The following is a 23507-nucleotide window of genomic DNA, read 5'->3' as shown; positions in this document are numbered from 1 at the left end:
AACGGGGAGCGCAATGGGACTTGAAAAGCAGAGGTGAAGGAAGTTGCCTGGCCTGGGGCCTCCCAGCAATTCCGTGGCAAAAGCAGCCAGCTTGTGGTCTAGCCTGCCTGGCATTGTGGGCACAACCCCCCGCCCTGTCTCCCCCTCTCCCCCCAAGCAGCCAGTGTTCCTTCTGCGTGGGTGTGGCCGACCTTAGGGACCGAAGGGCACCATCTCCTCACCGTGCCCTTTTGACGCCTGCCCCCAACCCTGAGCACTCGCCTTGTCCCCCAGACTTCACCCCAGGACCGCTCCTTTGTTCCCGGCTGACTCCACGGCCCGGCTGATTCCTTCTCCCATCCCTGGTGGTCAGAGGTGGGTCAGGGTCAGGGACAGATGCCCCCTAGGTGTCAACCTCCCTTGCCAGCCTGTCGCCTTCTTACCCTCCTCTCCTCTGGCCTGTGTGCTCCCAGGCACTTCTTCTTCTGCGCCTGTGGGCCTGCAGGGAAGGCCAGAGCAAAGGCCTGAGCAGGCCTCCTGGCCGCTCCTCGCTGGCCGGGCCAGTGAGCATGGCTGCATCGCTGGGTCACGGAGGCGGTCTCCGGCACTGGGGCTGCGGCCCCTCACCTGACATTGGCATGCATGTCCACTCCCATTCCCACTTCCCGGAGGCCTCAGAGCTCCCCAGGCAGTGGTTCTGCCTCTTCAGGACTCAGCCTTCGTGCCTTAGAGGGGTCTTTAAGAACGAGCGACCTGTAAGAACGCCCCTTCCCAACCCCACCCCCCAGCAGCTCCCTCCCAGTCCCCAGGTGCCCGCTGGCAGCTCAGGGCCACCCGCCGGGCCTCCGAGGGCGGCCGCCTGCTCCAGGAGCACGGGCCCTGCTTGGTATGTGGCAGGCGATGCGTGTCCCCTGCGCTCTGCCCAGCTGCCCTTGCAGAGCTCTCGGCGGCTGATTATCGGCAGGTCCTGTAAGATCAAATTTAAAAATGAACGATGCTGCTGCAGGCGGTCTTTTCCTCGCCGGCTCCCCTCCCCCACCAGCCCAAGCCCGCGCCTGAATTCTCCGGGCACCCCTGAGCCTTCTACCTTTGCTCAGTCCAAGGCCCCCAGTGGGGATCAAAAGCATCCCTCCTGGCCGAGCAGGCCGCCCTGTTATTAATACCAATATTAATAGTAGCTGCCATTTATCGAGTGCTTGCTGTGTGCCGGGGCATGGCGCTAAGCGCTTTATGTATGTAATCTCATTTAATCCTCAGGACAGCCATGATGTAAGTCCTAGTATCATCACTCTTTTATACAAGCGTAAACTGAGGCATGGGACAGAGGCTCAGGGAGGCAGGAGGGGGAGGTGTCCCCTTGATGCCAGCCTCCTGTGAATCGGCCTCAGAGTTCTTGAGCCTGGCCCGAGCTCTGAGGGAGCCCACGTCAGCAGAGGTGAGGGGGCGAGGGCTGCACCCCTGCCTGCATCCGGGGCGCCTGGGCACCAGGAGCTGTGCTGCGGGTGCTGTGCAGTGTGGGCCCCTGAGAAGGATCAGCTCCCTGGTCAGCAGAGGCTGAGGGAAGTGCCCTCACCTACCTCCTCATGGCTGTTTTCCAACACCAACACCAGTTCTCTGCACACCCAGCGAGGGTCCAACCATTTAATTTTGACCCCAACTGCCTCTGACATCGTATCACCTGCCACAGATGGAAGGTTTAGGCCCCTCTCAGGGACCTGTCACAAGTCCCAGTCCCTGGGACTTCTGACCAACTGGCTCTAAATCGAGGTCCCCATGACCCTTCCTTGGGTTCGGTGTTGTGGACGACGCATAGACCTCAGGGGACACCCACTCCCATTTCCTGGTTTGCTGTCAAGGGCACAGCTCAGGAGCCCCAGCAGGAAGAGATGCCAAGGGTGAGGTTCGGAGCTCCGTGCCCCCTCCAGGTGCCACCACCTTGGCACATGCTTGTGCCCAGCCAGTCTTGCTGGTGACCAGCCCCATCGTGGGGATACCCAGAGGCTCCACCCCAAGTCACCTGGATGGCATACACTCAGCTGTGATCAGAGGACTGCCTGATGACTAACAAAAGACCTTCTGGTCACTCCGGAACCTCCAAGGGTTTGGGGAATCTACCAGAAACTGGGACAGACAGCAAGTGTATTCCTTATGGCGCCACCCGTGGAAGGCCATGGGAAGGGGCTCGGGACAGGGAAGCCAGCCGCAGGGAGATTCTGTGGGGCGTTGTGGTATGGGGGTCTCTGTGGATGTGAGATTCCTCAGCACACGCAGGTACCACCCTGACCCTTTCCTGTACCAGCTCCACTCGGAGGTGTCACAGACTCACACCTAACTGCCCAGGGTTCCCAGGCGGGCTGCCGCTTATTAACTGCATGACTCTGGGCTGGTTCTTACGTATCCCCTCTGAGCCTCGTCTCTACAACAGAAAAATGGGGCTTATGATGGCAGCCACCATACCACGAGGACTGATACGTGAATGAGATGGGGTCCATAGATGGCAGCCATCATCATCATCATCACTACTACTACTATCTTGTTTCCCCGAAAATAAGACGATGTCTTATATTAATTTTTTCTCCCAAAGTTGCGCTAGGTCTTATTTTCAGGGGATGTCTTATCTTTCCATGCACTAGGTCTTATTTTCGGAGGATGTCTTATTTTCGGGAAAACACGGTATTATTATCATTGTCTTCATTTACAGAGGACCTTCTGGATGCCAAGCCCTTCTCTGGGCACCAGGGTTGTGGCCGTCAGCAAAGCAGACTGCCCTTGTCCTTGGCAGCTCACATCCCACCTGGCACCGGGCTGCCCACTAGAAATGCAATGAGAGTTATGTGTGTGATTTAACGTTTTCCAGGAGCCCCATTAGAGAAGAAACAGGTGAAATTCGTTTTAATAATATATCGTAACCCAATATATCCATACTGCTATCAGATCAGCACGTAATCAATATGGAAGACGAATGAGGTATTTTGCACTCACTTTTCTTACAAAGTCTTTGAAATCCTGTGTGTATCTTACACTTCAGCACAGCTCCCTGCGGACCAGGGCTCAATAGCCACCCGTAGCTGGTGACTCGCGGAGGGTCCTTTCGCCCTGAGGAAGGCGGCCATGGCAGTGGACAGACGCAGTGCCCACTGCAGCCCCGCCCCTCGGCGACCCCGTGGAGAATGCATGAAGCTGGCAGACGGGCACTTGACTGACTCTCTTGCCCTCTGACTTGCAGGCCAGGTGAACCGGCTGCCCTTCTTCATCAACCACTTCTTTGAGACGTACCTGCTGATCAGCGAGGACACGCCTGTGGGTGAGTTGACACGGGGCCGGCGGGCATTGGGGGGCATGAGGTGGGCTCCTTTCCCACAGGCGAAGGTGATCTCAGAGACTGAGACCGTCCTCCGCCCACTCTTGGAACCTCTTCCCTGCCATCCCTGATGGGTGTTCGTACGGCTTCTGCCTGGGGCGCTCAGCACTTCCACGGTGGCCCATGCCCACAGAGGGGGGTTCTAAGCACCACAGAGGCTATCGTACTGAGCACACGTTGCTTGAGTTTCGCTTCTGCATGCGTTTTCTCCTACAAAATGGTTATTTCCCTCTTTCTTGTGAAAATTTGAAGATGGAAGCTGTTGCACACTTTGTTTTACAGCCTTCTGAACTTTTCTGGGATTACTGTGTTTCTTTCATTGAGTATGCCTGTTTTTGTCATTAGAAAAAAAATGAACTATTTAGGAGGTGATTGTGAGCATCCTGGTGTTCGCCCCTCGCCCTCCCCAAAACCCCGTTCCCCCCAGCTTGTCGCCTCACCACCCAGGTCTGCCCTCATGGGCCCCTCCTGAGGACCTGGCTCCTACACCTGTAGCTGGAGCTCTGTGTGCACAGCCCCAGGGCCCTCGTTCAGCTCTGGGGACCCAGAAGTCTCTCAGGAAACTGAATGGAATGAGCTGTCTTGCAGCTGCTCTGATTGGCAGGCAGTCTTTGCTGTGAGCACTGTGTGCCTGGAAAGGTCCCGCCCACCTCCACAACACCCTCTCCTCCGTCCTGTCCTCTCGTTCTCACGGGTGCCATTTCAGGGCAAATGGTTGTAATCTGGGGCTTCTCACTCAGGGTGGGGCTCTGTGCCGGAAGCGGCGTACTTCAGGGGCCAGCGTGGCCCATCCTTTGGAGCATCATTTGTACTTAGAAACGAAGCCGGTGACGTGGAGAGCAGAGGGGTGTTAAGATGTTTACCTAATAGGTAATTTAAAATACTTTTATAGCTGAAACCGGTTTGGCTCAGTGTATAGAGCGCCGGCCTGTGGACCAAAAGGTCCCGGGTTCGATTCCGGTCAAGGACATGTATGTTGGTTGCAGGCACATCCCCAGTAGGGGGTGTGCAGGAGGCAGCTGGTCGATGTTTCTCTCTCATCGATGTTTCTGGCTCTCTATCCCTCTCCCTTCCTCTCTGTAAAAAAAAAAAAAAAATCAATAAAATACTTTTATATAAAATGAAATGCAGGTGCTTGAAGTGGGGAGCCTTAGGAGGCCCCAGACTTCCCCTGTGCCTGTGGGGGCATGCGCACAGCCCCTGAAGAGGCCGTTCCTTCCCCTCTCCCTGACGGAGCTTTCCTGAAGTGGGTGCTGGGCACAGCAGGTGTGTTTCCGTCTGCTGTGGGGATGATCCCCACGGCCCAGTAACGGTTCATTTCTGGGACTGGGGCTGTGGAGGATGGGGCTCTGTGGTCACTCCTTTGGTGACTAGCAGCCCCCACGGATAGGCACTGTGAGGCTGAGTTTGGGGACTCAGGTTTGGGATCGGAGTGTTTGAAGGGCTCCTAGGAAAGTGGTTACCTGCCTCTGGAATGTTCTTCCGGAGGCTTTGCCCGCCTTCTGGGGCTGGAGAAGGTTCCTGCCAGCCTCTGGGAGACCTTGTTGAGCTGTTTCCTCCCCTCTGTCGTGGATTGGGGATGTCTGTGGGCTCCTGGATTCACCTGTGGCTCCTCCCCCCACTCAGGCCTGGCAGGGGCTGGCCCGGAGCCAGCAGAGTAGGCGCCCAGCACACGTGTGTAGGTAGCCCAGTGATTGTGAGCTGCATTTGTCACTGTAGGGCTCTCCTATTTTCGGTTCGTTTTTTAGTTCATCAGATGGATGGGCACCTGCTCTGGGCCAGGCCTGGGTGCCATGGGCCCAGGGAGGGTAAAGAAATTATGGGCAATAGAGCATCTGGCTAAGCGTCAGTGCGTGATGAAAGGGGGAGGGGTTGTGTCTCGGGGGGAGGGCAGAGGCAAGGGGCCGCAGAAGGGTGTTTGGGAGGCGGTGACAGTTGAGCAGAGTTCTGAGGGTCCCTTCTCATTCCTTCACACACGATTTCCTGTGGCTGGTTTTCTGAAGTGTATTTTTTAAACCTCATCCTCCCAGAGAGCCCTTTGTTGTGGAGAGAATATACTCGGGACAGGTGGGCCACTGAGGTACAGGTGTGGCTAGCCACTAAGCGACCAGGGCTGCTGGCCAGGGGCGGTGAAAGCCAGGCCGGCTTCATCACCTCGTCTGTGACTCCACATTGCCCTGCTCAGGCCTGAAGGCGGGGTCCTCAGAGGCCCGTGCTGCAGGGAAGGTGAGGGGTGGAGTGGGGTGGACATTGTTTGGCCAACGCTGACAGCGGCAAGGAAGCCCCCAGCAGGCCCTGATCTAGCACCTTTGGCTCTGGATCGTCTTCTGCAAAAGCCAGCATTGATCGGCCTTCAGGAGTGACTCCCAGGTCTCTGCCCGTTAAGGCTGTACTTGGCAGTCGCAGCATGGTGTCTGTCGGTGCAGTGGAAGTTGATCGTCACTCCAGGGGGCTGTAGGAGAGAGAGAGGACTCAGCGAACTGGAAGACAGCTCTGCTCGTCTCTCTGGGCAGGAGCCAGGTCCTGAGCTGGCCCAGCACCCTTCTGGCCCCCTCCCTTCTTTTCGTATCAGCAGAGGGTAGCGCAGCTCTGGCCTGAAAGTCATGAGCCTGGTTTCTGTTCCTTGCTGTGTGGCCTTGGGCACAGCACTGCCCCTCTCTGGTTATTTACCTTCCCATCTCCCCGGTGAGAGGGCATTGAAACGATGGACCCATTGGTCTTTGTCTTGGCAGCCCAGCTGGCCCCAAATGTCTCTGGGTTCTTTAGATGAGACAGGCCTGGAGAACTCCACTGAGTGCTGTCACCTACGCGGTTGGCCCCTGGGCCATTCCTAGGGTGGATGTGAACTCACATGGACATGGCAGGGTGCAGGCCTCTGAACCAGTAGGGGCCAGGGTGAGAGTGAAGGTTGAAGCATATTGTCCAGACGACTGGCCTTTTGCTTGCCATGCGGAATGGGGTGGCCTAGAGACACGACTTTGAGACTTGGCTCTCACTAACCCTTTGCTTTAAGAAGTTCAGTGCTCCAATCTGCAAGTGGGGATGGAGTAGCCCCATGTCTGGATTGTTGTTGTATTGACATGCGATGCTGTTAACTCCAAAGTCTTCGCACCTAGAAGGTTTTGTTGTTATGGAAAGGACAGGCTGTGTGTGGCCAGGGATGGCTGGATGGGCTTGCAGGGGGGACAGACAAGCACATGGATGAGCTGGTCCAGGGGGCGGTCAATACCAGTGGCCAGCGGCATAGCCCAAGCCAGTCAGAAAACGTCAGCTCACAGGAGGATGAGGAGGTCAGTGTTGGGGGCAGACCACACTCCCAGCTCTGCGGCTGACCATCCCTTTCTGCCTGGATGCCCAGGGTGGGGAGTCATCATTTTAAGAGGCAGCTCCTTTTTGAGGGTTAGTTCTGAGAACAAAAACTTCTTCCTGATACTCATATGAAAGCTGTCTCCCTGGCACTCCTGCCCATTGAATGACCGCTAAAGCCTTCCAGAAAAATAACAACAGAACATGTGATGTACAATATATATGTGGAGCTTATCCTATATAATAAAACCCTAATATGCAAATCGACCGGATGGCACAATGATCAGTCGCTATGCCGTGCACTGACCACCAGGGGGAAGATGCTCAACACAGGAGCTGCCCCCTGGTGGTCAGGGCGCTCCCACAGAGGGAGCACTGCTCAGCCAGAAGCCGGGCTCATAGCTGGCGAGCTCAGAGGCGGTGGCAGGAGCTTCTCCTGCCCCCTCGACAGCACTAAAGATCCCTCGTGGGATGTGCGCCTGCTGGCCCTGAGGGGTCCCGGACTGCGATTGGGTGCAGGCTGGGCTGAGGCTCCCTCCCCCCCCCACCTCCCTGTCCCAGTGCACCAATGTTGTGCACTGAGCCTCTAGTATTATTATAATGATGTTTACTGAGTGCTCAGTGTTGTAATTAGTTCATTTTTTTAAAATCCTTTTACGAATTGGAGTAGTGTTCGACTGCGTTGGTATGCAGTTTCTGTGACTGCTCTCCTGGTTTAAAGAACAGGACGTCCATCTGACAGCGGGCCGTGGCCCAGTGCCCGGGAGCGGAATGGGAGGGCACCGCACGGCCATCTGAAACCCTTGCAGAGGCTGCTTGCTCTGTTACTATCTCCTCACCTATCTCCGGTTCCAATTCCCTCTGCATGATGTTCTTTCTGAGGACCATCTCCCAGCCAGAGGAGACAGCAGCAAAATGAAGTCATTAACTAGCTCTGTCCTCCCACCACCCTGGGCTGTTAAAGCTCAGGGCCCCCTTGTCCCTGGGCGTCTTGCTCCAGACGTGCACATCAGTCATTGGCTGCAGAGCCTGGCTTGGGTGGGGCAGAGCGAGGGCAGATCAAGGGCTCGGTGTCTGGTCGGGCTCGTTGGCATTGCCTTCACCTTGGCCCTGGCTGTCAGCAGTGAATGGCCACATGGCACCTTTAGGTTGAAAGGCAGGTGCTGTAAAGGTGCTGCCTCCAGGTTGCCTCCCGATTCCACTCCAGACACGCTGCCAGTGTCGCTCCTGTCAGGATCACCCGTGGCCCCTGTGGCTAATGCAGTGGCTAGTTCCCGGGCCCTGTGACCTGTCAGAGATGATCTTTGTCTCCTCCAGGATGTCACCCCTCTGGCTGTTCCTTCTCGGTCTCCTTGGCTGCAGGCTGCACACCTCCTGGATTTCTTTGCGTTGGCAGGCCCGGGCCCAGCTCCTGTATCTCTTCGTCATGCTCTTACTCCCGTGTGATCTCTAGTCTCACGGCGTTCGGTACGGTCCATATGCTGACGACACCAGGATGCCTGCCTTCTGCCCGGGCCTCCTCGCAGAGGAGATTCCAGCCTCATGGACCCACCTCTGCTCACCATTTCCACCTGGATGTCTAAGGGCTCTCCACCTCAGCCTGTCTAACGCCGAATCCTGATGCTCCCCCAAAACACCTGCCGCCCCTGCAGCCTGTCCTGTCTCAGTTAGCGGCGCCTCCCTCCTTCCAGTTGCTCAGGCCAGAAGCTTGGGGTCATCCCTGACTCTTCCCTTTCCCCCTTACCTCTCCTCCAGTTCATCTGGATGTCCTGTGGCTCTAGCTTCAAGATATTTCCAGAACCTTCTCGCTTCCCACCTTTCCTCAGCTACCCCTGGGGTCCAAGCTGGGGTTACCAGGCAGCTCCCTGATGGTCTCTGTGGTCTGCCTGCGGCAGCCTGTTCTCACCAGAGCAGCTGAGTGAGCGAGTGGTTCTTTGCAGCCCGGGACAGAGCCTGTCATTAGGTTGGCTCAATCCCCCCATCCCTCTTGGAACAAAAGCCAGCGTTCCTAAATGGTGTGAAAGCTGTTTGCAGCCCTGGCCCTGCTGCTCTCCCACCTCCCCACTGTCTTCCCCTTTTTCCTTCCCCCGCGCGCTCCCCTCCAGCCATGCTGGTCTCCTGGCAGCTCCTTGGGCAGGAGAGGTGGGTTCTGGCCTCTCAGCCTTTGCAGGGGCCGCTCCTGCCACTGGAGCATGGTGGGTGAGCCTGTGCTGGGCATCAGGTCAGAGGCCACCACCTCGGAGGCTCTCCAGGCGGGTTCAGGTGTGGCTTCCTTCCCTCCCCGTCAGTCCCCGCTGGGGTGCCGCTGTGACTCTGCTGCTCATCTGTCTCCCCTGTTGCTCTGTGAATGCTTCCGGGCGGCCAGGGCCCTATCTGTGTCCCCAGGGCTCAGGCCCATGCCTGGCTTGCATCTGGGGTTTGGGTGCCTTGGGGACAGGCATGGAGTCTGGAATTTGTGAGCATGTGGGGGGATCTTTGAGCAGGACTGGGGATGGCTCCATGCCTGCTCCCCATCCCCCCTGGAGTCTCAGGCCAGGCGCTCCCCTCCCGAGGGCGTGTCAGGAGCGAAGTGTTGGTGACAGCAAGGATGGCTGCCCAGAGGGTGGGACCCAGATGACTTGTCCCCAAACAGCACAGATGCTGGAAGTGCCAGCGTGGTGGTTTTATCACCCCAGCTGCCCGCGGAGTTGCGTGTGGCGTTTGCTGGAGACCCTCGGGGCGCCGCGCCAGGGAGGGACACAGCAGCAGCATGAAGTCCAGCTCGGAGGTACCACCTGACCGAGGAGCCCTGAGAGGGGCTGGGGACTTCTACCTCAGCTGCCACCGATTCTCACGCCTTAGGACCTGGAGGGGTAGTGTCCCTCGGGGCTGGCCACTGAGGTCACTCCTCCTATCCCCATTTTACATAGCTCCGGCCAGATGCCTCCCTGGCACCCACCACTGCCCAGAGGCGCCCTGCTTTCTGGCCCTGGTGACCCACGCAGCATCCTGGCATCTTCTGCGGCCTCACCACTGTCCCATGCCCGTGCTGTTCCCAGGCCAGGTGTGCCCGTGAATTCCTCCTCTCCTCTCCTCTCCTCTCAGGGCCGAGCTCAGATGCCAGCTGCTCTGTGAGGCCCGCAGCCTCCCCACCCCCTGTCTGCTTTGTGGCCATCTCTGAAAGCTCTTAGTGCGTTCTCGCTTGCGATCTATGCGTACCTCCCCCTTGGCTGTTCATTTTCACTTATTACTTTTATTAGTATCGACATTACACTTAATTATAATTTTCACGTTTATACACAGCCTAGGATTGTGAGCGATAATATTAGCGCGTGTTTATTGACCGCCAGCCTCCTGCCGGGGCCCTCGGAGAAGCATTCTCCGTGCGTGGCCTCCCATGGGCCTCACGGTGACGCTCAGAGGTGTCCTCATCCCCACCTCACAGCTGAGCAGGCTGAGCCTGCGTGCCCTCTGTGCCAAGCACAGTGCGGGGTACAGAGGGGCTCCACAGAAGCTGGTCAGATGAGCAGCGGGATGAAGGCGGGAATGAGAGGATGTGGAGGGTGAGTGTCTTGCCGATCCTCCTGCCCTTGTTTCCCTGTCCCTCTGTGCCCCCGAGATTGGTGCCCCCGGGCAGACCCTCCAGCACTCCCAAAGCGTCCTGAGCCACAATTCAGATGGCAGTGCCCACGCTAATCACCTACACGACTGAATTAGTCTTGTCAGGAGCCATTAAGGCGGGAGCCGGGATTCATTAGGATGGATCGGGCCCAGGTAGCGCCTGGCACTGCTGCCAGTCAGCGCTGATTAATTTCTCTGCAAACCCCATCAATGCCCAGCTGTTTCGTCTGGACCCAGGGAGAGCAATTTTCCGTGGGCTGACCCTGCGTCGGCGGTCTCCGCAGATGGAGGAGCTGTGCCCCTGTGGGCGCGTGGACAGCTCCCTGCAGGGGCAGCCCCCGTGGAGCACAGAGCGGGCGGCTGGCGGGAGTGGCAGGCTGTGTGGGCAGCGAGCACGCGGGGATGGCGAGATGTCTGGGCCTGGGATTCCGGAGAAGACGTGGAAGGGATGGGCGAGGGGGAGAACAGGAGTCCTCGGTACCTAGTGTCTGGAAGGGGCGGTCCCTCCCTCCCTGTGCCTCTCTCCCATTGTATCTCTAAAGGGATGAAAGCATCTCTCAGGAGAGGATGGGGGCTGAGAGTGATTTTCCTCTTAACCAGAGAGTTCCTTAGGACTGACACAGGGGACAGGGGCCCCTGGTGTCGCAGAGCATTTCCTCAGCAAGGAATCGTAAGACTAGAGCAGTGTTTCCCAAACTTCTCTCATGATGAGAGTCACCTGGTGGAGTTGTTAAACTACAGATTCCTGAATCCCAACTAAGAAGTGCTAAACTAGAATTTTTGGGAACATATAGGTAAAAGCTTAGAGCACTAGTTAAGTATACAACTTTACCTATATGTTCCCAAAAAAGTATACAATTTTACTTTTATGTTCCCCAAAATTCTAGTTTAGCACTTAGTTGGGATTCAGGAATCTGTAGTTTAACAACTCCACCAGGTGACTCTCATCATGAGAGAAGTTTGGGAAACACTGGGCTGGAGGGATGTGGATGTGAGGAGTCCAGTGGATCCCAGCATCAGCTGGGTGTGTGCTTTGAGCATGGCTTGGTCTTTTCTGCCAACCGCCTGTACAGAGGCAATATAGCCCAAGAGCCAGTAATAATACAAAAAATAGAATATGTTAGACAATAATAGGTGCAAAGGAGAAATTATCATCTTTGGTTGAAGTTAAGGTCAGTGGGAGACAGGAGGGCTCTGATATTTCTCACCTCACTTTGACACCCCCCTCCCCCCAATCCCCAAGGCTCTTCATAGAGCCTATGATGAACCCCTACAGCCCCCTTTGGGACAATTTGATGACCACTGCCTTAGTCAAACACTCCCACTTTACAGATGGAGAAACTGAGGCCCAAGACGGGGAGCTTTCCCAAGGGCCCCAGCGAATTACTGTTGGATTCCAGACTGCAGCCTGCCCTGAATTCACACACCAGCTGCAGAAGGGACTCACAGGGGCTCTGCCAGTGCAGTTCGTGCTTCCTCAGGGCCTGGGGAAGAAGGGCATCTTGGATTGGTGGGGTGAGAGCTTAGGACGTAGTTTGAAGAAAGGGCTCCAGGTGCCTCTCAGCTTTTACAATCTTGGGGTAGAGCGCTTAAGGAAGGGAAGTAAGGTTACTAGGGGTGTCGAACTCAATCAGAGAAGGGGCCAAAATCTAAAATCCAGCCTAAATCGCGGGCCGAATGGTTTACTGAACAGTCATAAACTGTCATTGTGATGGAAACGCAGCGGAGTGCAGTGATGACAGCGCGGTGCGGGCCACATTGCAAGGCCTGGCGGGACGGATTTGGCCCCCGGGCCTTGTGTTTGACACATGTGGGTTAGCCCTTACTGAGGCTCGCTGGGGGACATTCAGGCTGGAGGGGGCATAGTTTTAGGGGAAGGAGGTGACCCAGTATCTGTCCAGATGACCCGATGCTGGGACTCAGGGGCGGTGGCCCTACGTTCTTATTGCCTTTACTCTTCCTCCTGGGAGGTGGGGTGACTCTCAGGACCCCTGGGAGGTCCCGGATGCTTCTGTGGCCTTGCTCTCTCTGTCTTCCTCCAGGGAAGGAAGAAAAAGAGGGAGACATGACAGATTCGTGCCCTCTGGCCCTCTGAGGGATCTTATGGGCTGTAGCCACTCTCAAGAGGCTCCTGTCTGGGCCCACGTACAGCCCCCGCTGTGGACTGGGCCTCAGCACAGGGGTGGGGGTCGGGTGGGTGTTCTGGATGCAGCCATAATGACACTAATGATAACGATGATGCGCCACCTGTCGTGCAGGCAGACTGTTAATGTGTTAGACACTTCACACCTGTGCCAGGCCGTGCTCCGGAGTGGGGTAGGACGCATCCGTGAGAGATCACTGGGAAAACGGCACCTGTCTTTCATCTGCACCTACTCTGTGTCTAGCTAAGCTCCTCCCACACATGGCTTCACTGAATCCGAAGAGCAAACCGGGAAAACGGGCCTCGCAGCCTCCATTATACCCTGAGGACACAGGTGCTCCGAAGGGATAACTTGCATAGGGTCACACGTCTCGGATAGGATGGAAATTGGCCTTGAATCTAGTGCCAGCTGCCCCCAAATCCTGTGCCCACGGCCACGTCTTGGGGATTCTGTATGCAGGTCATTGCTTTCAAGGAGCCCCACTTCGGTGCGGAGAACCCTAGGCAAGTGGGAGCCTGGGCTTCCGAGGACGGAGGACAGAGTTTGTGCTGGGCACGCGATGGAGGAGGTTTCATGGCAGAGGTGGCGTTGAGTGGCCAGGCTTTAACGGGTGGAGCCACAGGAGAAGCATTTCAGAAGTGACCCATAGTGGGGCAGACAATGTGTGTTGTGTTTTGGACGGCAGGGGTAGGTGGTTGTGCTTAAAAATAAAAATAATGGCAGCAGCTACTCGGTACTTGTGTTTTACGAGTTAGATGGCCTGCAAATCTCGTTGAACCCTTAGCAGCAGTGCTGGGGTGTCTGCTCTGCTACGAGCCTTGTGTTACAGGTTCAGAGGCAGCAAGCAAGCTGCCCAAGCTCCCACAGCTCAATCAGGACTGGAATTCCAAGATTTCAAACTCCGGTGTCCACAAACTTACGACCCTGCGGTGCTGCTTCTTAGGATTGTGTGGGTCTTTCCTCACCCTGTCACCCAAGAGAGGGCCTCAGTGACCCAGGGCCACCCCGGGGAGGTGCCGGATCCAGGGGCAGCTGCTCCCAGGCTGGGAGAGTGGCCAGCACAGCTTGGCCTGGGAGCAGAGATCCTGGGCTGTGCCAGGTGCCCAGGTCCCAGGCCTGGCTCTGTTCCCACATGGCTGTGTGAGCGTGGGCAGGTGGGTTTCCCTGCTGGGCCTCGCTTCCTTGCGCTCTCAGAAGATGCTAGTCCTTGATGACGTTCAGAATTGGGGAGTGGGGGGAAGGATAGAGGAGAGAGAGAGAGAGAGAGTAACCCGGTTGCTTGCTCTTGGGTTTGCTGGTCCTTTTCCAGTGAGCAGTCGTGAAAGAGGCGGGGGCCTTGGCCAGCTGAGCTGTGGCCGGGCAGCAGGCACCTTTAAGGGGGTAGCAGATGAACCTGGCTCAGCCGTGTCCATAGGTGAGGATGTGCTGAGCTTGCAGTCAACTGGGAACCAGCCGAAGGTGTAATTTACAAGAGCTGAAAGCCCTCCAGCTGGTTGGGGAGAGGGTGGTAGGCAGAGCCAACTTTGAACTTGTCATCACTCTCCTGCCCCACTGGTGCTTTACATGGCTCAGGGGGCCTGTGAGCCTGACTGTCTGACTACAGTTTAGCCCAGAATAGGTCAAGTCTTTCTGTCAACACTTGACCAAGAAAGGATTTGGACACCCAGGCAAGTTGTCCATTGGCGCAAGGATTGCCTTGAAGGTCCCCCGTGTGTGCAGAGTACATCAAACACGGTGAGGGGGAGCACAAGGTCTGGGTCTCATCCCAGCTCTACTACTTACGAGCTGTGTAACCACCACCAAGTTCCTGGGCCTCTCTGAGCCCCCTGGAAATGGGGATGATCGTGCTTGCTCAGCTGACTTCACAGTGAGCTTTATGGAAGAGCTTTGAAAACTAAATTGCTGTGCAAGTGGCAGACATTTTAATAGGACCATTTGTTTTTAAGTGCTTCCTCTTCTGAGGAGCCCTCCACTGCATTTTCAGCAAGTGTAGACTGTGTCACTGGCTACTTATCCTCTCTCTGCCTCAGTTTACTGATTTGGAAGATGGGCATAATGATCACACTGTGTATACTCATAGTATTGTGGTGAGACTCATAATGCTCATAATGTCCTATGCAATAAAGAGCTAATATGCTAATTAGACTGAACAGCAGAACAACCGTCCAGAAGGTTGTCTGGATGACCATCTGGACGATCTTCCGGATGAAGCTGGGGCTGCAAGGGGTTGCGAGTGCCGAGCCCCTTGCACGAATTTTGTGCTTTGGGCCTCTAGTTATTATATGTTAGTTAATTTGGGGCACATAGAACTGTGCTTGGAACTAATAGAAGTTAACTATTATGTTATCAGTGACTAGTGCTTTCCAGGATCAGTTTGGGACAGGAATGATGCCCTCAGTCAGGGGTGGGGAACCTTTATTCTGCCAGGGCCATTTGGATATTTATGACAATTCTCGGGCCGTACAGAATTAGCAACTTAAAAAGTAGCCTGCTATATTTGGTCGAATGTTTAATGCAGCGTTTTTCAACCGCTGTTCCGCGGCACACTAGTGTGCCGCGAGATGTTGCCTGGTGTGCCGTAGGTGCAGACAAGACAAGAATTTTATAATTTTTCACTATTTTGTTTACTTAATATTTCATAATAAAGTAATTATAAAATACTTTCTTTGTGTTTATTTGATTCCTATTCAAGAGAATTACTTTATATATAGTCAATATAGGCACAGAGTTAAATTTTTTAACATTTTCTAATGGTGGTGTGCCTCGTGATTTTTTTCATGAAACAAGTGTGCCTTTGCCCAAAAAAGGTTGAAAAACACTGGTTTAATGAACTCATCCTTAGTGCCTTGGCAGGGCCAGAACAAATGATTTCTCGGGCCTTCTACAGCCCGTGGGCTGGACATTGCCCACCCCTGCCCTAAGAGACCAGAGCCCTCTGTGCCCAACACATGGGCACTTGGTATGTGTTAGCATTACTCCTCCAAGGGGCATTTTCCCTCTTCAGCTGGAAGAGACTGAGTGGCCCCAGGTCCACCTTCCAGCCTGACCAGGAACCCACTGGCACAGCTGTCTGCCAACAGGTGGTGCAGGCGCTGGGTGGGCAGCTCCCTGTCTCACCAGGCAGTGAGTGTCACCCACCTAGTAACGGGCCTGCTGCCTCCTGCTGCTGCTCCCCATTCATCTGGTCTCTGTGGAGCACCCAGGAGTCAGCCTGTCCCTCTTCACACGGTGGCTACCCAGGGTCTGAAGACAGAGGCCTGCCCCTCATCTGCTCGTCTCTACTCTGGAGGCCTGGCTCCTGTAGCCAGCCCTCGGACTCAGGACAGACTTTGCTTACGTTCTCCCTCCTAGCCACCCTCCGTTGGGCCAGGCGTACTTGTGTTGCTCCTCTCATCCTCGCGCCCTCCCTCCCCACCAGGAAGGAGGTGGGTACTAAGCCCATTTACTGATGAGAAAACCGAGGCTTAGAGAGGTTGCCTCCTACCAGGGGGCTCACAGTCATTACCGTGCAGGGCTGGGTTCAAGCCCGGGCCTTTCTTCCTCCGTGGCCAACACTCCGTTTGTAGGTACGTAGATCAGAAGAGGCGGACAGAGAACCTTCCAGCCCCAGGGCTGGGATGGGGTCCTCACCCACCATCGCTGGCCTCTCTCCTGATGCCTATTCTGCCTTAATACTACAGTGGATGGAGGGGACAAGACCGCCCAACTCTGGTCCCTCGGCCCCTTGCCTGTGCCTTAGCTGCCCCCACACTCAGGTGTCAGGGGCTGCCCGTGGGCCCTCCTTTCCCAGGCTCTCTGGGCAGCAGGACTCTGGGTTGGGTAGCCCTGGCACTTCCTAGGATTGATTTGGCCTCTGAAGAGGATAATTCAAGATGAATATGCCGGCGTCCGGCTGGAGTGAGATGGAGGGATTATTGAGTGTTGAACCTGCTTCGCCGCATCAGCTGCTTTATGAGCTCTCCAGAGAAACCCTATGTTGTGGATAACTCAGCCTTGACAGGCAGGGAGGCGGCGTCTGTCTCCCGCATTCCGGGGTGAACTGTTCCGGTGCACCTCGCCCACCCCATCTGGGTGTCCAGAGCAGCTTCTTGCCTCATTGGGATGAAGGTCATTGTCCTTCCCCAACTTGTCCATCCCATGCTGCCCCAGGCATAGGGTAAGGGCAGGGTGCTCACGTGGTGGGTCCTTGTGCTGGACTCTGGCTCCAGGCTGCCTCGGACAGTCCAGGTAGCAGGGAGGTGAGAGGCCAGAGCCTGTAGGCAAATCTCATTGACCTCTGGCAGCCTGTTACCCCTAGGGGCAGCCCCGCCCCATCGCTAGGGACACGGCCTCAGCAGGCTGCCAGGCTCCTCGGCAGGCCAGAGTGGGTCTGTGGTTCAGGGACTCTGTACACTCTGGGGTGCTGCCTGATGATGACATTGGCATGAGGTCAGGGAACAGAGCCCCTTGTGGGGCCCTGGCAGCTCAGCTCAACTCCCGCTCCTGGGCTGTCCGTCCGCATCGTGCCCTCCTGCAGCTCCACAGCCTTCTAGGGACCATCCAGGCTGGGCCAGGCAACAAACCAAGCGGTAAGCTCTTCGAGGGCAGGGAGTGTGTCTCAAAGCCTGGTTAGGTGGGGTCTCCTGGGGTGTGCCGTAGACTGACAGTGAGCACCGAGGCCCTGCCTTCCTCAGGGTGCCCTGTGGAGCCTGGCAGGGGGAGGGTAACACAGGTGACATGCATGGTGTGTGTCATGGCTTAGCTGTCTGTCCCAGCCCAAGAGCACGTTTAGCCCTGGGCTGTGACAACCTCAGGTCACAAAAGTCATACTGAGGGAAAGGCAACCCGAGGGGAAATGACAGGGAGGCAAACTGACCATGAGGGACAGCTTGGGGCCAGGAGAGCTGGGCGCAGGGACGCCGCGCAGCAGAATCCAGAGTAATAACTGGTAGTCGGTGTCCCGGACAGTGGGTAGTCCAGTGCTGGCTACAGCATTCTGTCATTTTATTTTAAAATATTTTCTTCTGTGTTCCTCATTTTCTGGCCCCTTGATTTGGCCAGAGCAGTGTCCTGCCCTCAACAGATTCAAAACCCAGACCTCTGGGGTTTCTTATGTTGCCACTTCTTTATGAGGCATTTGTAGACATATCCACTCACCACCCTATCTTGGAGGCCTCATTAACATATTTTAATTTAACCAACATATGTCTTCGGTATTCTGTGTCAGTAGCTACTGTAAGCTCTTTTAATCCTGTAACAATTCCCTGAGGAAGGTGCTCTTGTTATCATTCCTACTTTATAGGTGGGGATACTGAGGCAATAATTACAGTTACTTGCCCAAGGTCATGCAGCTGGTGAGTAGGGGTGGAGCTGGAATTTGAACTGGGGTAGTTAGCATCAGCAGCTAGCCTCTTAAGCAATGTGTTCTGCTGCTTTCAAATAATAGTTATGGCAGTGGTAATCGTGGCTTCTATTTATCGAGCACCTGTGAGGTGCCAGGCACTTTGTACACATTATTATATCATATCGTTATGACAAACCACCAGGTTGGTATTTGTGTCTGTGTCATCAAATAAGGAAACCGAGGCTCAGTGAGAATAGTTAACTTGCCCACAATCCCAGAAGCGGTATAGAGGGGAGGCAGAACTGAAATCCAGGGCAGCCTATCAGTGAGTCCCTGCTCATCCTGCTATGTCTCCTACATGCTCTTGCTCCAGAGACCCACCAGTGGTCTGTGATGAGGACTTGTCTCATCCAGAAGCAATTCCGCTCAGCCCCACTGTGCCAGAGCTTTTCCAGTCCTGGGGGATGCCAAGAGCATGAGGAATGGGAGTGGGGGAGGAGGGTGGGAAAGTGGAGGAGGAGGGCGATGAAAGTGCCGTTCAGCAGGACCACTTATGGACAGTTGATGGTTGGCCTTGATCTAATGTCCTACGCGCCCTTCACTGGCCAGTTAAAATGAAAACTAATGACGGGAATATAAGTTAAAGTGCCTTTCAACCCTGACGCTCCTGGATTCAAATCACCTTCCCTCTTGTCCTTCTCACTGAGTCTCATAGAGCTAATAAGAGCGGTCATTGATGGAGGGCCAACGAGGTGCCAAGACTACCTGCATCATCGTATTCAATCCCGGGTGAGGACGTTGTAATCATATTTCTGTTCTTTTCAGGTGAGACCTTCCAGGTGCAAAAGTATAAATGCTGCATTGTCCAAAGCAATAGCCACGAGCCACATGTGGCTATTTAAATGTACATTCATTACAATGAGATAAAAGATGGAAAACTCCCTTTCTTAGCCAAACCGGCCACATTTCAAGTGCTCGGTAGCCACCTCTGTGGAGTGGCTGCCGTGTTGGGCAGCACAGAGAATATTTCCATGATCGCTCGGTTTTCCAATGAGCAGCCCAGCAGCCTGCCCATAGTCATTCAGCTGGGCAAAAGCAGCCCCCTGGGAACCACTGTTTTTCATGCCTGGCCATTTCCCCCCCAGCCCTGATGGCAAAGAATATTCTCTGTAGGTAGCGGCTTATGGTACAAAGAGGCAGCATGACCTACTCAAGGTCGAGAGGCTGGAGTCGATGGGGTAATAGATGCTGAGGCCCTGAGTCATTGAGTGCCACCCCGCTCCCTGGCCTCTAGCCGGGCCAGCTCAGAGCCGGGGCCCGTGGGCGGGTTGATAGTCCCACCTTCGGCCAGAAGCAGCCCTGCTGGGTATGAATTTTTACAGCTGTTTACTTGACGCTGTTCTGTCCGGGAATGAAATAACTCTTCCCCACGGCCACTATGAATTCTTTGCTTCCCTGGGACAAAAAAAAAAAACCAACTAGCCCTCGTGATTGGAACATTGTCTGCAGTCCTGTCAGGTAGCGGTGGTGAATGACAGGTGAGAGAAAGCAAACGGCTGAAAGCCATTACCCTCTTACTTCAGTGGACTCGGGAAAATAGTCATAAATTAGTGCCGTGTGCCGAGCGAGCAGAGAGGAAAAAGCACAAAATATAAAAACACACACACACACACAAAAGAACACACCTCCCCCCTGAGGAAATCATAATTTTCCTCCCCGGGGGTGGGAGGAGTAGGCTGTTCGGAAGGTAACGCCTCTGAAGAGCCTGCGTGTCACTGTCACTGTCACCCTGCCTCTGCCACACCCGGAGAGGGGACCAGGCCCTGCAGGACCCGTCAGTGAAGCAGGGAGTTAGCGCCCCTCCCCCTGCAGGGCCACCGCCTGCAGTGTGTGTTCCTGTGTGAGGGTGTGTGGGTGATATGTCTTCATGGGGTGATACCCTGTTTGTGCATATACCTTCTGTGTGTGTGTGCGCACGCACGCGCACGCACATGGGGTCACAGTCCACCTTGGAGGCTGGGATCGATCGAAGAGCAAAGGACAGCTTGTGAGCCCTGTACAGTGCATGTGCTCTTACTGATGAAAGGACCTTGGCTCTTCCTACATTGTGGCTCCAAAACCGTGTTCCTTTGTGGAGGGTGGAGAAGGAGGTGTGAGAAGGGGCCAGCTCAAGGCAGAATGGCTCAGTAAGCCCCTTTGGAGACCCCAGGACTGGGGCTGCTGGGAACAGTCATCTGATTTCAGCAAGTTCAGCTTATGCACCCAACGGTGTGAACTTGAGTGAGAACATGTCATGGGTGGCTAGTGTACAGCAGAGGTCCTCAGACATTAGCATGCGTGTGAGTCCTCAGGGAGGCTTGCTAGGACAGATTGCTGGCCCCTCACCAGAGTTTCTGACTCAGCAGGCTGGGGCAGGGCCTGGGAATGTGCATTCCTCACCAGCTTCCAGGGGGTGTTGATGCTGCTGGTCTGAGGAGCACGCTGTGAGAACCACTGATGCACACCTCCAACCGAGTCCTTTAATGAGTCCCCAGCGCCACCAGCCTGTGCGGCTCAGCAGGAGGTAGTACGGTGTGTGGTTAAGGGCGTGGAGCAGGCTGCTCGGGTTCAAAGCCCAACTCAACCACCTGTCACCTATGGGCCCTTGGCAAGTGGCTGGACCTCTCTGTGCTTGGGCTTCCTCACCCATGAAGTGGATGATGAAAATATCAACCGCACAGGGAGGTGTGTGGAAACTTAGTGTTAAAAAAGCTTAGAATGGCCCTGGCCGGTTCAGCTCAGTGGAGTTCCTGATGGGTCCAAATAAATGGCGGCTACATGGAGGCATTCAGAGAGAGGCTCATCGCCGGCACAGAGGAGAAATAAGAATAATGAGCGTCTATATCTGATGGCACCCCTCTGAGACGTTCTGTGCGTTAACCCATTCCTCCACCCGACCTTCAGTGCCAGAGGCTGAAGCACAGTGATGGATGTCCCAGCCCATCACCCAGGCGAGAGGTGGGGCTGCACAGGGATGGCCCACGTAAGCACCCACTGAGTGTCGCCTTCATTTAGGACAGGTTCCTCCAGGAGGGAGGAGGGAGGTCAGTATTGCTGCTACACTCCCCCCTACCTGCCTCCTCTGCCCCCCGCAGCCATAGTGTTCATTTTAAATGTAGATTATTGTGACCCTTCCCAACATACAGCCCTTCCTGGGCTTTCCCTTCTAGTCAGACTGAGCCCATACTGGCCCCTGGGCCTGCAGACTCCATGGGCCAGCCCCTGCCTGCATCTGACTTCCTTTCCTGTCACCCTCCTCCGTGCTCACTCAGCTCCAGCCACTCCACTTGCCTTTGGTCTTTAAATAAGCCAAGCACATTCCCACCTCAGGGCCTTTGCACCTGCTGTCCCCTCTACCCAGAATGCTCGTCCCTGGGACTTGGCAGAGAGTTGGCAAACACTGGGACCTCTTCGTTGCTTATTTCCCCGGGACGCCTTATCCAAGCACGCTCTCTAATGTAGCCACCCGTTCTTCAGTTCACGCTGCTTGGTTTACTTCTTAATATTTCACATCTAAAGTTCTCATTGTTTATATGTTTATTGCCTGTCTCCCCCCCCCCGCCCCCTCCCCCCCACACACACATCTGACTCCATGAGGGCAGGGACTTTGTCTTTCAAGGCTGTGTCCCTGGTGCCTTGCTGAGGGCTTGACACGTAATAAGCCTCAATGGGTATTCATTGAATGAATGACTGAAGGAATGTCAATGTGAGTATGCACAGATCTTTAGCAGGAGGAGAAATGATAGCATTGGGGTGGGAAGATACTGTAAGCAGAGTCAGAGAATAGCCTTATGTGCCAGGGAAGAGTAGACCAGCCGGTCTAGAAGGGGAGGGATTGAGGTAGGGAATCATGGCAGAAAAGACGGTATAAAAAGACAGGGTTCAGCTCTGACTGGTTTGGCTCAATGGATAGAGTGTCAGCCTGCAGACTGAGAGGTCCCAGGTTCGATTCTGGTCAAGGGCATGTACATCCCCAGTAGGAGGTGTGCAGGAGGCAGCTGGTTGATGTTTCTCTCTCATGGATGTTTCTAACTCTCTATCCCTCTCCCTTCCTCTCTGTAAAAAATCAATAAAATATTGATTTTAAACACACACACACACACACACACACACACAGTCCAAGTGTAGGGGCACTGAAACCAAATCTTCATTTCCTGGATCAGCCCAGGTAAAGGGGAGCCACGGTACATGCGGGGCCTCTGCAGCATCGCTCTCATGGTGTCACTTCTCAGCTCAACAACCAGCAGTGGCTCCCGCTGCCCACACATCTATCCCAGGCTCTGGGGCCTACCCGACCAGGCTGTTTGCTGCAAATCTGTAGCTGGTTCACCACCCTTCCCAGCCCGAGGGGACACTGGCCCCCTCCAAACATCCTCCCACTGTCCCAGGGCTGTACCGCACAGCTGCCGGGGCGTCGTTTGTGTAGTGTGGCTCCGCTGCCCTTGCCTTGCATGTTCCAGCTTGCCTTCTGCGCATGCTGTCCCTGCCACTTCTCCTCCGCACATCCTTCCTCGTCTACACCTGGGAGAGGCCTCTGGCTTCCGGAATCTCACGCCCTTCCTTGTCTGTGGTCATTTTTGCCCCTCTTACCTGGGACACTGGTTCCGTAGTGAGAGGACGTAGTGAGAGAACTGGTTCAGTCGCTATGCACTTCTGCAGGTGCTGGCGGGAGGGCGGGGTGAGGCAGGGAACTCAGTGCTCACCCCTCGGCTCCTCGCCTCTCCCAGAGCATTCTCCTCTATACAGCCTTCGCTGAGGCCCCCCTGCCCTCAGGGTGTCGTCTCCCCTCATGCTGGCTCTCAGGGGTTGTCTTTCTCCTGGGCTCCTCCTCCAGGGCTGAGGAAGGCTCGGCCACCCCCATGCCCTACAAGAGCCCAAACAGGCTCATGCCCTCCCATCCTAAAACATAAACTTCCAGGACCCTGTATCTCCCTCCACCAACTTTCCTTCCTGTTCCATTCAAGCCCCTTTAAAAAAACCCAAAGTTTTCTACAGTGCTGTTGAGGTATAATTGACGTGAAGAAACGACACCATGTAGAGTGTGTAATTGGTAATTTTGAGGTCTATGTAAACCCCTGAAACTATTACCACAATCAGGATAACACTCATCCCATCAACCCCAAAGTTTCCTTGAACCCTTTCTAATCTTTCCTTCCACCCCCCTCATTCCCTCCCCAGGTGACCACTGATCTACCTTCTGTCTCTGTAGATTACTTTGCGTCTTCCAGAACTTTATGCAGATGGAGTCAAGCTGTATGTATGCCATCAATCTTCTTTCATTTATCATAATTATTTTGAGATCCATTCATATCATGTGTGTCCGATAGTTCATTCCTCTTTATCGCTGAGTTGTATTCCATTGTAAGGATACACCACACTTTGTGTATCCCCTCCCCTGGGGGTGGAGATTTTGGTTGCTTTCAGCTTATGGCTCTTCCTGAAAAGGACTTTTGTGTACTTGGTGGGGATAGAACGCTTGCATATCTCTTGAGCCTTATCTAGGAGTGGGGCTGTTGCATCATATGTGTATAACTTCTTAAGAAACTGCCAAACATTGTCAAGGTGGCTGTCCCATTTCCGGTTCCCGAGGGCAGCGAGTGAGGGCTCCAGTTGCTCCACTCACCTGCGCGTGGCTTGGGAGGGCTTTGTGTTTTAAATACGGCTTTGTGGTGAAATATGCCTACCATAAAATTTGCCATTTTAAGCACACCATTCAGTGGTATATTCACAATGTCACAGCCATCACCTCTACTAC

General features: G+C 54.9%; 1 protein-coding gene across 3 annotated transcripts in view; it reads left to right on the top strand.

The window, feature by feature from the left end:
• CDH23 (cadherin related 23) overlaps positions 1–23507 on the top strand; it is a 387029-nt gene that overhangs the window by 37816 nt on the left and 325706 nt on the right. For all 3 annotated transcript variants that reach the window (XR_006741668.1, XM_036438196.2, XM_045581750.1), the window contains exon 3: positions 3206–3283. Coding sequence is in view for 2 of the 3 variants with exons in the window: in XM_036438196.2 (XP_036294089.1) it covers positions 3206–3283 (78 nt within the window). In the remaining variant the exon portion in view is untranslated. The remainder of the gene's footprint in view (positions 1–3205; positions 3284–23507) is intronic.

This window comes from Pipistrellus kuhlii, unplaced genomic scaffold (genome assembly GCF_014108245.1).
Source record: "Pipistrellus kuhlii isolate mPipKuh1 unplaced genomic scaffold, mPipKuh1.p scaffold_m20_p_15, whole genome shotgun sequence".
Lineage (NCBI taxonomy): Eukaryota > Metazoa > Chordata > Mammalia > Chiroptera > Vespertilionidae > Pipistrellus > Pipistrellus kuhlii.
The sequence above is the reverse complement of the archived record's forward strand: the minus strand, read 5'-3'. Positions and strand labels throughout refer to the sequence as shown.